Source organism: Salmo salar, chromosome 13, assembly GCF_965601325.2.
Source record: "Salmo salar chromosome 13, fSalSal1, whole genome shotgun sequence".
NCBI classification, from domain to species: Eukaryota; Metazoa; Chordata; class Actinopteri; order Salmoniformes; family Salmonidae; genus Salmo; species Salmo salar.
The window spans coordinates 68,451,365-68,465,274 of NC_138303.1; the positions used below are offsets into that span (position 1 = coordinate 68,451,365).

The window sequence follows — 13,910 nt, forward strand, 5'->3', positions numbered from 1 at the left end:
TATGTAAACTTCCGACTTCAACTGTATATATTACAAATACTGTCCTATATTGTATGCTCCAAAAAAAAAAAAAAAGGGAAATATTTTGTACTAAATACAATTGTTCAGAGAGATGGATTTTTTAATACCTCACCTTGCAAGGATAACGACACTGAGCCTTTTTCTCAAATGTTTTATGAGATTGGACACAGAGTGATCTTAGACCATTCCTTCATACTGAATCTTTCCAGATACTTGAAATCCTTCCTCTGCGGTAATGGACTGCCCTCTTCAATTTTCAATAGTTGACCTTAAGAATGTCCCCAGGACCAGTGGAAGCAAAATAGCCCTAGAACACCAAAGATCCATGACCAAATTGTACAGAAGGTATGGGGTTCTTTTCTGCATCTTTCTTTTGAAGCAAAACCCACCACTGATGTGCGTGGCCAAAGAGCTCTATTTTCATGTCATCTGACCAAAGAACCGGTTCCAATCAAAGTGCCAATGCCGTTTAGCAAATTCCAGGCATTTACATTTGTTAGATGACATGTAAGAGCTCTTTAGCCATTGAGCTCTTTAGCCACGCACACAAGAGGTGGGTTTGGCATTGAAAGAAAGATACATGCAACCTAAAGTTAATACAATATATAGGGAATTGAAAAAGTATTCAGACCCCTTCACTTTTTCCACATTTTGTTACATTACAGCCTTATTCTAAAATTGATTAAATAAAAAAAATAAATCCTCAATCTATACACAATACCCCATAATAACAAAGCAAAAACAGGTTTAGAAATTTTTGCAAATGTATTACAATAAAAAAACTGAAATATCTTATTTACATAAGTATTTAGACCCTTTCCTATAAGACTCAAAATTGAGCTCAGGTGCATCCTGTTTCCATTGATCATCCTTGAGATGTTTCTACAACTTGATTAGAGTCCACCTGTGGTAAATTTAATTGATTGGACATGATTTGGAAAGGCACACTCCTGTCTATATAAGGTCCTGCAGTTGACAGTGCATGTCAGAACAAAAACCAAGCCATGAGGTCGAAGTAATTATACGTAGAGCTCCGAGACAGGATAGTGTCGAGGCACAGATCTGGGGAAGGGTACCAAAAAGATGTATGCAGCATTGACAGTCCCCAAGAACACAGTGGCCTCCATCATTCTTAAATGGAAGAAGTTTGGAACCACCAAGACTCTTCCTAGAGCTGGCTGCCCGGCCAAACTGAGCAATCGGGGGAGAAACCTATGGTCACTCTCACAGAGCTCCAGAGTTTCTCTGTGGAGATGGGAGAAACTTCCCCGAAGGACAACCATCTCTGCAGCCCTCCACCAGTCAGGCCTTTATGGTAGAGTGACAAGACGGAAGCCACTCCTCAGGAAAAGGCACACGAAAGCCTGCTTGGAGTTTGCCAAAAGGCACCTAAAGACTCTCAGACCATGAGAAACAATATTCTCTGGTCTGATGAAACCAAGACTGAACTCTTTGGCCAGAATGGCAAGCGTCACGTCTGGAGGAAACCTGGCACCATCCCTATGGTGAAGCATGGGGGTGGCAGCATCATGCTGTGAGGATGTTTTTCAGCGGCAGGGACTGGGAGACGAGACAGGATCGAGGGAAAGATGAACAGAACAAAGTACAGAGAGATCCTTGATGAAAACCTGCTCCAGAGCACTCAGGAAATCAGACTGGGGTGAAGGTTCACCTTCCAACAGGACAACAACCCTAAGCACACAGCCAAGACAATGCAGGAGTGGATTCGGGACAAGTCTCTATGTCCTTGAGTGGGCCAGACAGAGCCCGGACTTTAACCCGATTGAACATTTCTGAAGAGACCTGAAAATAGCTCTGCAGCGACACTCCCCATCCAACCTGACAGAGCTTGAGAGGATCTGCAGAGAAGAAGGGGAGAAACTCCGTAAATACAGGTGTTTGTAGCGTCATACCCAAGAAAACTCAAGGCTGTAATCGCTGCAAAAGGTGCTTCAACAAAAGTACTGAGTAAAGGGTCTGAATACATTTGTAAATGTTATCAGTTTTTTTTTTTATTGATACATTTGCAAAAATATCTAAAAACCTGTTTTTTCCTTTCTCATTATGGGGTACTGTGTGTATGTAGATTGATGAGAGAAAAAAAAAATTAAATCAATTTTAGAATAAGGCTGTAACATAACAAAATGTTGAAAAAGTCAAGGGGTCTGAATACTTTCCGAATGCACTGTAGCTCAGAATTTGTATAATTTATTTTATACAGTCTTATTTGTTCGTCTTTATCAAGGGTGCCAATCATTTTGGACCTGACTGTATACTACATTGACCATTTATCACAAATATATTGGCCATATACAACAAATATACTGTATTTGCCATATTCTACAAATATATTGGTTATATGTTGTGTACTACACATATAAATCACGCATATTATATACTGTACATATATTACCTAGCTTGAAACAATGATTCCCAGGTACAGCACTGCAGGGCTTCCAAGCTGCTACCCACTCACTGCAGTAAGGCCGGCACCTACCTCAGCCTTCCCAAAATAAACTGGTGGGTTCTTGCTGAGAAAAACAGGCTGCTCTGCTACACACAAAAAGCATCAAGACTGTGGGCTCAGAGGATTCATATGACAGCAGAGTGCCAGCGAATGGCTGTCCAAATATACACACACAAAATAGCACGGAGACGCTTCAAATCCCTTGTATAATTTTTCATAGATAACTCGTGTATGCTTTGTCCATGTATAGGATGATACGTCACTGTATAACACAAGGCCTATACTCTGTCACTGAGTATCACTCAAAACACAAGTATGTAGGGTGTCCAGTCAAAAATGCATATATTGACCAATGGGTCCGAAGCAATTTTTTTGGGGTGTGCACACACACACACACACACACACACACACACACACACACACACACACACACACACACACACACACACACACACACACACACACACACACACACACACACACACACACACACACACACACACACACACACACAGTACCAGTCAAAAGTTTGGACACACCCACTCATTCCTGTGTTTTACTTTATTTTTACTATTTTCTACATTGTAGAATAATAGTGAAGACATCAAAACTATGAAATCATGTAGTTACCAAAAAAGTGTTAAACAAATTATTCAAGTAGCCACCCTCTGCCTTGATGACAGTGTTGCACATTCTTGGCATTCTCTCAACCAGCTTCATGAGGAAGTCATCTGGAATGCATTTCAATTAACAGGTGTGCCTTGTTAAAAGCTCATTTGTGCAATTTCTTTCCTTCTTAATGCATTTGAGCCAATCAGTTGTGTTGTGAAAATGTAGGGTTGGTATAAAGAGGATAGCCCTATTTGGTAAAAGAAGTCCATATTATGGCAAGAACACCTCAAAAAAGCAAAGAGAAATGACAGTCCACCATTACTTTAAGACATGAAGGTCAGTCAATTCAAGAATTTTGAAAATGTCTTCAAGTGCAGATGCAAAAACTCTCATGAGGACTGCCACAAAAGGAAGACCCAGAGTTACCTCTGCTGCAGAGGATACGTTCATTAGAGTTAACTGCACCTCAGATTGCAGCCCAAATAAATGCTTCACAGAGTTCAAGTAACAGAAACATCTCAACATCAACTGTTCAGAAGAGACAGCGTGAATCAGGCCTTCATGGTCAAATTGCTGCAAAGAAACCACTCCTAAAGTACACCAATAAGAAGAAGAGACTTGTTTGGGCCAAGAAACACGAGAAATGGACATTAGATGATTGGAAATCTGTCCTTTGGTCTGACGAGTCCAAATTTGAGATTTTTGGTTCTAACCGCTGTGTCCTTGTGAGACACAGAGTAAGTGAACGGATGATCTCCACATGTGGTTCCCACCGTGAAGCATGGAGGTGTGATGATGTGGGGGTGCTTTGCTGGTGGCAGTGTTGGTGATTTATTTAGAATTCAAGGCACACTTAACCAGCATGGCTACCACAGCATTCTGCAGCGATACGCCATCCCATCTGGTTTACGCTTAGTGGGACTATCATTTGTTTTCAACAGGATCATGACCCAACACACCTCCAGGCTGCGTAAGGGCTATTTGACCAAGAAGGAGGGTGATGGAGTGCTGCATCAGATGGCCTGGCCTCCACAATCACCCGACCTCAACCCAATAGAGATGGTTTGGGATGAGTTGGACCGCAGAGCGAAGGAAATGCAGCCAACAAGTGCTCAGCATGTGGGAAGTCCTTAAAGACTGTTGGAAAAGCATTCCAGGTGAAGCTGGTTGAGAGAATGCCAAGAGTGTGCAAAGCTGTCATCAAGGCAAAGGGTGGCTACTTTGAAGAATCTAAAATATATTTTGATTTGTCTAACACTTTTGGTTACTACATGATTCCATGTGTTTTAATTCATAGTGTTGATGTCTTCACTATTATTCTGCAATGTAGAAAATAGTAAAAATAAAGAAAAACCCTTGAATTAGTAGGTGTCTAAACTTGTGACTGGTACTGTACATAAAACTGTGCATAGAGGTTGGGAAATAAAATGTCATAGGAAAAAAATCTCAAACACAGAAAACAAGTCACTAACATGTCAGGACATCCATCATCCACCCAAGCCTGTGACAGAGTAAATGCAGAAATAAAATGACAATATATTCAGTTAATTTGGTACCAACTAATTTTAGCATATAATGCAGAAGAAAAGAAAAGCTGAAATTATATCACACTATTACATGCTGACCAGACCCAGACGCGTCGCATACGCTAGTGTTACAAAATAAATGTACACATACATGTCATTAAATCATTGTACCCATACTGCTCGCGAGCGTCTGCGTAGCTAGGCGCTAAAATAGAACTTGGTTCTATTTGTGATGCTTGACGCGCTGAAAGGCCTGCATCTCCCATCTCGTCATTGGTTTTTAAGAGCATATACCATCTCCTCATTGGTTTTCAGGAGCATATACCCACGTGGGTGATTGAAAGATGAACTGAGGTCAACACTCCAGTCCAGTTGGTTGTGGTAATGCACCTTAAAGTTGGTTGCGAACCAACATATAAAGTCCAAAGAATAAGAAGCCAGAAGGAGGAGAGATGACTAGAAACGAATTCAGTTGACAATTTTATCTGTGGATTAATTGTCGGAGTAGAGGACCTTGTGCATTTCAGGTAAAATATCAACCCAATGTTTATATCCCAGGACAAATTAGCTAGCAACAGCTAGCCAGCTAAATTGCCATAATTGTTTCATGCTTTTCGACCTATCCCAAATTAATATAATTGGTTCAGTGTTTGTTTTGACATGTCAACCTGCTTGTCCTGATCGTGTCTGGTGTGGGTGGGCAAAATCAACTTGCAGACGCGCTGTCTGGTCCACATGTTACACTGTAATATATACATACTGTAAGGACTTACGATGTGGTCATCCATTTTGCTAATTTTGTTTTCATCACTTTCAGACATTCATTTGGTGACATGTTTAGAGGTCAGCAAGGTCAAAGTTCATGAACCTCAACCTCACACCTGTAGCCTATTCAGTGAGGTTAAAAGTTTCTAGCTCAACGTTCTGTAACGTATTTCCGTTCCTGAACAGACTCCGGGCCATTTCACAACATTGGTAGGGGAGGACGGAGGGGTTAAAGCATCGAAGTTGTTCTACACTGACCTCTTCAGGTTCTGAGCACTTTCGGGTTGGTACAAGAAACTGAATTGGTCGGTGGGGTGCCCGCCGGCCATTCTCGGGGCAATGCTAGTGTAGGAGCGGAGGAGGAAATGGCAACACAAATCTGTGAAAATGAACAAAAGAACCATGATTATAACAGAAGCAGAGAGACTGGGAGAGAGGTAGCAGTGAGAGGGTACGACTGCAGCATAAGCAGAGAGATGGAAGGAGAAAGAGAGACATTGAGGGGGGAAGGAGAAAGAGAGGGGTAGACAGAAGGGGTAAAGAGAGAGAGGCGGAGAAAGAGCGAGAGAGATAGGTCATGATAATTGAACAGAAGAAGCCAAGGTAGGTCACCTCTAAAGTAGAAGCACAGAGCACACATACAGCAGCATGATAGATGTGCAAATGCAAAAAAACTGTGGGTGGAAGGAAACCAAACAAAGCAATGTAATTTAATGATCCATGACACTTGAAAGCCATGCCACCAGAGTGTACCAATAGCTTATTTAAGCAGTAAGACCCGAGGAGGTGTGGTATATGGCCAATATACCATGACTAAGGGCTGTTTTTAAGCACGACACAAGGCAGAGTGCCTGGACACAGCCCTTAGCCGTGGTATATTGGCCATATACCACAAACACCCAAAATGCCTTGTTGCTATTATAAACTGGTTACCAACGTAATTAGAGCAGTAAAAATAAATGTTTACCCATGGTATATAGTCTGATTTACCACAGCTGTCAGCCAATCAGTATTCAGGGCTCGAACCACCCAGTTTATAATACTGTATATACCATACATCTACGTAGATCTGATCCCATCCATGATAATACCTTGATATTTAGCACAGCCAGGTTAGAAGGTCAATGTGATGATTTGCACACTTCTGATAACCTACCTTCAGAAGAACCTCAAGAATTACTCGTTCCTCACCCTATCACTTCTCCTTTTAGTAGCACACACCACTGAGATCAACACTTTAATAGATGTAGAGGAGAGACGACTGGAGTGTAGAACTCAATTGCACACCAAGCTCCCGAACTTTGTAGGAGCATTGTGGGAGCGTTGTAGCGTAGCCGTGCATGATTGGAATGCATTGCAGCCAGGACTACTCCACTCCTGATTGCGGTGGGCTGTCTGTCGCCAGGCCCCATGTATCGAACACAAGAGTGCCTCCAAGAAGGAGATAATTCATTCTTAACTTCTCTCCCTGACGGCAAACAAGTGTTTACCAGCCATGGGAAGCACGACACAGAGGCTATTCTAGTTTCCTCAGATGCTGATACTTGGATCAAGGTAAACAAAATGGCAGAGCAAGAGGGAGAGTGTGACTTATGATCAAGTCAAAACAAACAATGTCTTCCGAGCTCACTCCATAGTTTTTCTTTTTCGTTGAGGTCCAGTGCTGAATCCTCAACTATAAGTGATGAGAAATTAGTAGAATTGTAAAGTAGAGATTTGTCTCTTTTGACATACTTGGCTGTACCTATGGAGACAAAGCTATGACCCTACAGGTTAAGAGCCGATAGGCATCCTAGGTAGGGCTGTTGTGGTGACCGTATTACCGCCACACCGGCGGTCACAAGTCATGAAGGCAGTCAAATTCCATGTGAACATTTAGTCACGGTAATTAGGCTTCTCCAAGTTCTGATGCTGCTGCTTATCATTAGTAGCCTACTAAACTTGCTAACTGCCTGGTACTCAGCACTCCATTGTCCCTCGAATCACTCTGACATCAATGCAAATGTAATCGAAAAACTAATCCAACACTTCATGAGAGGCCATAAGCTCATGTTGCGCAACATTTCTATAGGCTATGCAATTGCGGAAGAACAGAGTGATGCCCACTAATAAAAATACAAGGATTTCATCAGCTTTCTATAGGCTAAGCCTACTATATTTATTTCTAAACTTTCCTAATATTAAGCACATTGCTTATAATTATTTACAACAGGAGTATAGCCTACCTGGCTGGCATGAAAATAAATCATGGGGAAAAGCATCCTCCATTTGCTATTTAAGTGCATAGATGACATGTATTTTTTCCGCTGCCATTGTTTCGATACAGGAGCATGATAATGGTCCATTCTAAATCAAAACAAATGTAAGGATAAGATTAAAATCAAGAATAGTCTGATGGGTGACAATTCTAGCCGATCACTTTTATATTGTCACTTGTGAATGATGCCCAGCATAAGAAAAAAATCATAGTCGTACACCTCTTGTAGTCGAGCCCATATGCTTATATTTTAATAAGGTTTGTATCACAACTAAAGTGGCCAAATAACTTCTTAAAATTAAGCACATTAATCCCCTTCACAAGGGGTGTAGAGCCTAACTGGCATATATAAGCAGCGTGTGAGTTTCAAGTTTGGGGAAGATAATTTTCACCATAAAAATGCACCTTTATAATAAGGCTTCCCTGTGGCTCAGTTGGTAGAGCATGGTGTTTGCAACGCCAGCATGGTGTGTGCAACGCCAGCATGGTGTGTGCAATGCCAGGGTTGTGGGTTCGATTCCCACGGGGGGCCAGTACACATTATTTTTTTTTAAATGCATGAAATGAATCAAATGTATGCATTCACTACTGTAAGTCGCTCTGGATAAGAGCGTCTGCTAAATGACTAAAATGTAAAAGCATTACATTCATAATTGCATTTGCGGACACTTTTGTTATTTTTTTCGCTAATGGAACATTCACGCTTATAGCCTACTAACGTGTGCATTGCTGTGTTTATAATGTGAAGAAATAGCCTAATAGTTTATCAACATTTGAAGCTAAAAGTTCTAATCTGTTGCATCAGCCGTATTGCCAAAAAAAGCGTTGTTTTTTTATTCTAGTGGTTGTATAAATTTGGGATCTATCGCATCCCACAACTGTCCCAGACTGTTTGGAATATTTATTTCTTGCACAGAATAGGTTGACTTTTGTACTATGGGAGATAGTAGATTGACATAGGCTAGTGCTTTTGCTGTTTGTTAGGTCTACTCATCTTGTTGGCCGACGAAAAGTAAATGTGAACAGTTCTTCCAATATCTTCAATTATGCACCTTGGAATTGGATAAGAACACGCACAGTTGCATCCCTGGCGTGTCTGACTTGTAGCCTGTGAGAAAAACCCAATCATGTGACAGAGCCATGTGAGTGAGAGAGGCTTTGTATTGCGCAGCACACTCAGGGAGAAGGGCACAACGGAGCACTCCGGGCCGCAAAAGGCATGGATTTTTTAGGGTGCGTTATGGCCACAAAGGGGATGTCGCTTTAAAATTCGAGGCATTATCAAGTGCTTGTCAAATTGTGAATGAAAGACTGTGTACAGCCTGCACAAAAAACAAAGCAGAGCTCATGCCTTTCATGCGACTTTTTAAAATCATCATTATAGTTGCATCATGCAGCCTTACAATGTATTAAAATTCAAAACATATAGGCCAATGTTGGTAGAACAAGTAAAGTTACATGAATAACTCTAAATTAAGCATATCGGAGTACCTATTCACATTTACATTTTACATTTTAGTTATTTAGCAGACGCTCTTATCCAGAGCGACTTACAGTAGTGAATGCATACATTTCATACAATTTCATACATTTTTTTTTTCTGTGCTGGCCCCCCGTGGGAATCGAACCCACAGCCCTGGTGTTGCAAACACCATGCTCTACCAACTGAGCTACAGGGAAGGCTATTCCTTTGTTAACCGCTCAACACAGAATAGCCGCATGTGCGCACTCCCTCAAATCGTTTGGAATTTTTATTAAATATTTTATTCAGCTTTGTTCAATTGTATTCTTCATACTATAAAACAATGCCATGGAATTATAAAGAAATCTTGTCTGAAACATTAACTAGTGTAGCCAACAGCAATTTGGCATAGCCACATCAGGACAACTCTATGCTAGGGCCTTGCGATATGACGATATATACCGTGCGACAATAGATGTTTTTCTATCGTTTATTTTGTTGTGTCGCAAATCACTCTTTACTGCAATATTTTTTGTCAATTGGACGACGCTTTGCACGTGCCGTGTGGAAGGAAATTTGTAACACAAACAAACATGGAAGAGATTGAACGTGACAGAGCACGGAGACACGGAGCTCGTACCTAAAAGAGGGGCTACTTCGGTCGCATGGACGTGGTTTGGGTATGAAAAGTCTGACACGGACCAGAAAACCAAACACTGCAAAATATGCCGCAGGCCGGTCCCAACAACAGGCTCAAACACCACTAACCTCTTTTACCACCTACGCAAGAATCATGTGAAACAGTACGGAGAGAGAGTCTACGGATGAGACCCAAAAAAGTACAGTTGAGTGCTCAAAACAAACCCGACTCAGACGTTGCAAGACGCTTTTGCCCGCGGCACACCATATGGCAAATAATCACGAAGATGGAAGGAGATAACAGCTGCCGTTACAACTTATATCTGCAAAGACATGGCCCCAATTTACAAGTTTGAGAAACGGGGGTTTCGTGAGTTGGTGCTAACACCTGACCCAAGGTACCAAATGCAAATTGAGATGTGACACGTATTAATGCCAATATAACATGCAAAACAGGCAAGCCCCCTCCCCAAAAAGAAATATAAAAGCATATTTTAGGGCTATATTTGAAGTGTTTTCTATTTACCTTTTTAGATTTTATACATTCATAGTTTATATTTTGTTAAATGCTTAATTGACAATTTGCACAGGTTCTAAATAAAATAAATAATCAAATATGAGTAAGTACCTTTTTGTTTGTTGAGAATAATTCAAAATGTAATAAGAAATAGGCTAAAGGCCTAATAGGCTAAAGGCCTATACAGTCGTGGCCAAAAGTTTTGAGAATGACACAAATATTCATTTTCACAAAGTCTGCTGCCTCAGTTTGTATGATGGCAATTTGCATATACTCCAGAAGTTTATGAAGAGTCATCATATGAATTGCAATTAATTGCAAAGTCCCTCTTTGCCATGCAAATGAACTGAATCCCCAAAAACATTTCCACTGGATTTCAGCCCTTCCACAAAAGGACCAGCTGACATCATGTCAGTGATTCTGTTGTTAACCTCTCTGGGCTAGGCGGGACGAATTCATCCCACCTACACAACAGCCAGTTGAATCCCGTGACGCGATTTTCAAATACCTTAGAAATGCTATTACTTCAATTTCTCAAACATATGACTATTTTACAGCATTTTAAAGACAAGACTCTTGTTAATCTAACCACACTGTCTGATTTCAAAAAGGCTTTACAACGAAAACAAAACATTAGATTATGTCAGCAGAGTACCCAGCCAGAAATAATCAGACACCCATTTTTCAAGCTAGCATATAATGTCACATAAACCCAGAAGACAGCTAAATGCAGCAATAACCTTTGATGATCTTCATCAGATGACAATCCTAGGACGTTATACAATACATGCATGTTTTGTTCAATCAAGTTCATATTTATATCAAAAACCAGCTTTTTACATTAGCATGTGACGTTCAGAACTAGCACACCCCCCGCAAACTTACGGGGAATTTACTAACAATTTACTAAATTACTCACGATAAACGTTCACAAAAAACATAACAATTATTTTAAGAATTATAGATACAGAACTCCCAATCGAGGTGTCCGATTTTAAAATAGCTTTTCGGTGAAAGCACATTTTGCAATATTCTCAGTAGATAGCCCAGCCATCACGGCTAGCCATTTAGACACCGACCAAGTTTAGCCCTGACCAAAGTCAGATTTACTATTACAAAAGTTTGATTACCTTTGTTGTCTTCGTCAGAATGCACTCCCAGGACTGCTACTTCAATAACAAATGTTGGTTTGGTCCAAAATAATCCATCGTTATATCCAAATAGCGGCGTTTTGTTTGTGCGTTCCAGACACTATCCAAAATGGTAAATCAGGGTTACGAGCATGGCGCAATTCGTGACAAAAAAATTCTAAATATTCCATTACCGTACTTCGAAGCATGTCAACCGCTGTTTAAAAATCAATTTTTATGCCATTTTTCTCATAAAAAAGCGATAATATTCCGACCGGGAATCTCCGTTTAGGTAAACAGAGGAAAGAAAACAAAGCTTTCGGTCGACGCGGGCACGAGCCTGAGTCTCACAGTACTGTAACCAGCCACTACCCAAACGCGCTACTTTTTTTCAGCCAGAGCCTGCAAAGCCACGATTCAGCTTTTTGCCGCCTTCTGAGAGCCTATGGCAGCCGTAGGAAGTGTCACGTAACAGCAGAGATCCTTTGTAATGGATAGAGATGGCAAAGAAGGCCAAGAAATGGTCAGACAGGGTACTTCCTGTACAGAATCTTCTCAGGTTTTGACCTGCCATTTGAGTTCTGTTATACTCACAGACACCATTCAAACAGTTGTAGAAACTTTGGAGTGTTTTCTATCCAAAGCCAATAATTATATGCATATTCTAGTTACTGGGCAGGAGTAGTAACCAGATTAAATCGGGTACGTTTTTTATCCAGCCGTGTCAATACTGCCGCCTAACAGGTTAACACGGACAAGGCTGGAGATCACTCTGTCATGCTGATTGAGTTCGAATAACAGACTGGAAGCTTCAAAAGGAGGGTGGTGCTTGGAATCATTGTTCTTCCTCTGTCAACCACGGTTACCTGCAAGGAAACACATGCTGTCATCATTGCTTTGCACAAAAAGGGCTTCACAGGAAAGGATATTGCTGCCAGTAAGATTGCACCTAAATCAACCATTAATCGGATCATCAAGAACTTCAAGGAGAGAGGTTCAATTGTTGTGAAAAAGGCTTCAGGGGGCCCAAGAAAGTCCAGCAAGCGCCAGGACCGTCTCCTGAAGTTGATTCAGCTGCGGGATCGGGGCACCACCAGTACAGAGCTTGCTCAGGAATGGCAGCAGGCAGGTGTGAGTGCATCTGCAGGCACAGTGAGAAGACTTTTGGAGGATGGCCTGGTGTCAAGAAGGACAGCAAAGAAGCCACTTCTCTCCAGGAAAAACATCAGGGACAGACTGATATTCTGCAAATGGTACAGGGATTGGACTGCTGAGGACTGGGGTAAAGTCATTTTCTCTGATGAATCCCCTTTCCGATTGTTTGGGGCATCCGGAAAAAAGCTTGTCCGGAGAAGACAAGGTGAGCACTACCATCAGTCCTGTGTCATGCCAACAGTAAAGCATCCTGAGACCATTCATGTGTGGGGTTGCTTCTCAGCCAAGGGAGTGGGCTCACACAATTTTGCCTAAGAACACAGCCATGAATAAAGAATGGTACCAACACATAATCCGAGAGCAACTTCTCCCAACCATCCAGGAACAGTTTGGTGAAGAACAATGCCTTTTCCAGCATAATGGAGCACCTTGCCATAAGGCAAAAGTGATAACTAAGTGGCCCGGGGAACAAAACATCGATATTTTGGGTCCATGGCCAGGAAACTCCCCAGATCTTAATCCCATTGAGAACTTGTGGTCAATCCTCAAGAGCGGGTGGACAAACAAAAACCCACAAATTCTGACAAACTCCAAGCATTGATTATGCAAGAATGGGCTGCCATCAGTCAGGATGTGGCCCAGAAGTTAATTGATAGCATGCCAGGGCGGATTGCAGAGGGCTTGAAAAATAAAGGTCAACACTGCAAATATTGACTCTTTGCATCAACTTCATGTAATTGACAATAAAAGCCTTTGACACTTATGAAACGCTTGTAATTATACTTCAGTATTCCATAGTAACATCTGAAAAAAATATCTAAATACACTGAGGCAGCAAACTTTGTGGAAATTAATATTTGTGTCATTCTCAAACCTTTTGGCCACGACTGTACATGTGCTAATTTTATATAAACTATTTATTCATTCAATTTACAGAAAATGTGCTATATCGTGATATGTATCGTTATCGGGATATGAGATTTTGGCCATATCACCCAGCCCTGCTCTATGCTATTCTTTTCTTCTGAAATAAACATTTTCTTCATATCATGCTTCTTTAAAACTGTCTAAAATATATAATGCATTCATTGTGAAGGTGTAGGCTACATTACAAGTACAGTTGAAGTCGGAAGTTTACATACACTTTAGACAACTACATTTAAACTCAGTTTCTCACAATTCCTGACATTTAATCCTAGTAAAAATTCCCTGTTTTAGGTCAGTTAGGATCACCATTTTATTTGAAGAATGTGTAATGTCAGAATAATAGAGAGAATGATTGATTTCAGCATTTATTTCTTTCATCACAATCCCAGTGGGTCAGAAGTTTATATACACGCAATTAGTATTTGGTAGCAT

At 41.0% G+C, this 13,910-nt stretch overlaps 1 protein-coding gene across 7 annotated transcripts in view; it reads right to left on the reverse strand.

The window, feature by feature from the left end:
* LOC106567592 (protein FAM168A) overlaps window positions 1-13,910 on the reverse strand; it is a 107,255-nt gene that overhangs the window by 59,709 nt on the left and 33,636 nt on the right. For 2 of the 7 annotated variants that reach the window (XM_045693480.2, XM_014137096.3), the window contains one exon: window positions 5,650-5,770. The exons of the other annotated variants lie outside the window; for them this stretch is intronic. In XM_045693480.2, coding sequence (XP_045549436.2) covers window positions 5,650-5,720 — 71 coding nt within the window. In that variant the 5' untranslated portion in view covers window positions 5,721-5,770. The remainder of the gene's footprint in view (window positions 1-5,649; window positions 5,771-13,910) is intronic. 7 annotated transcript variants of the gene reach the window in all.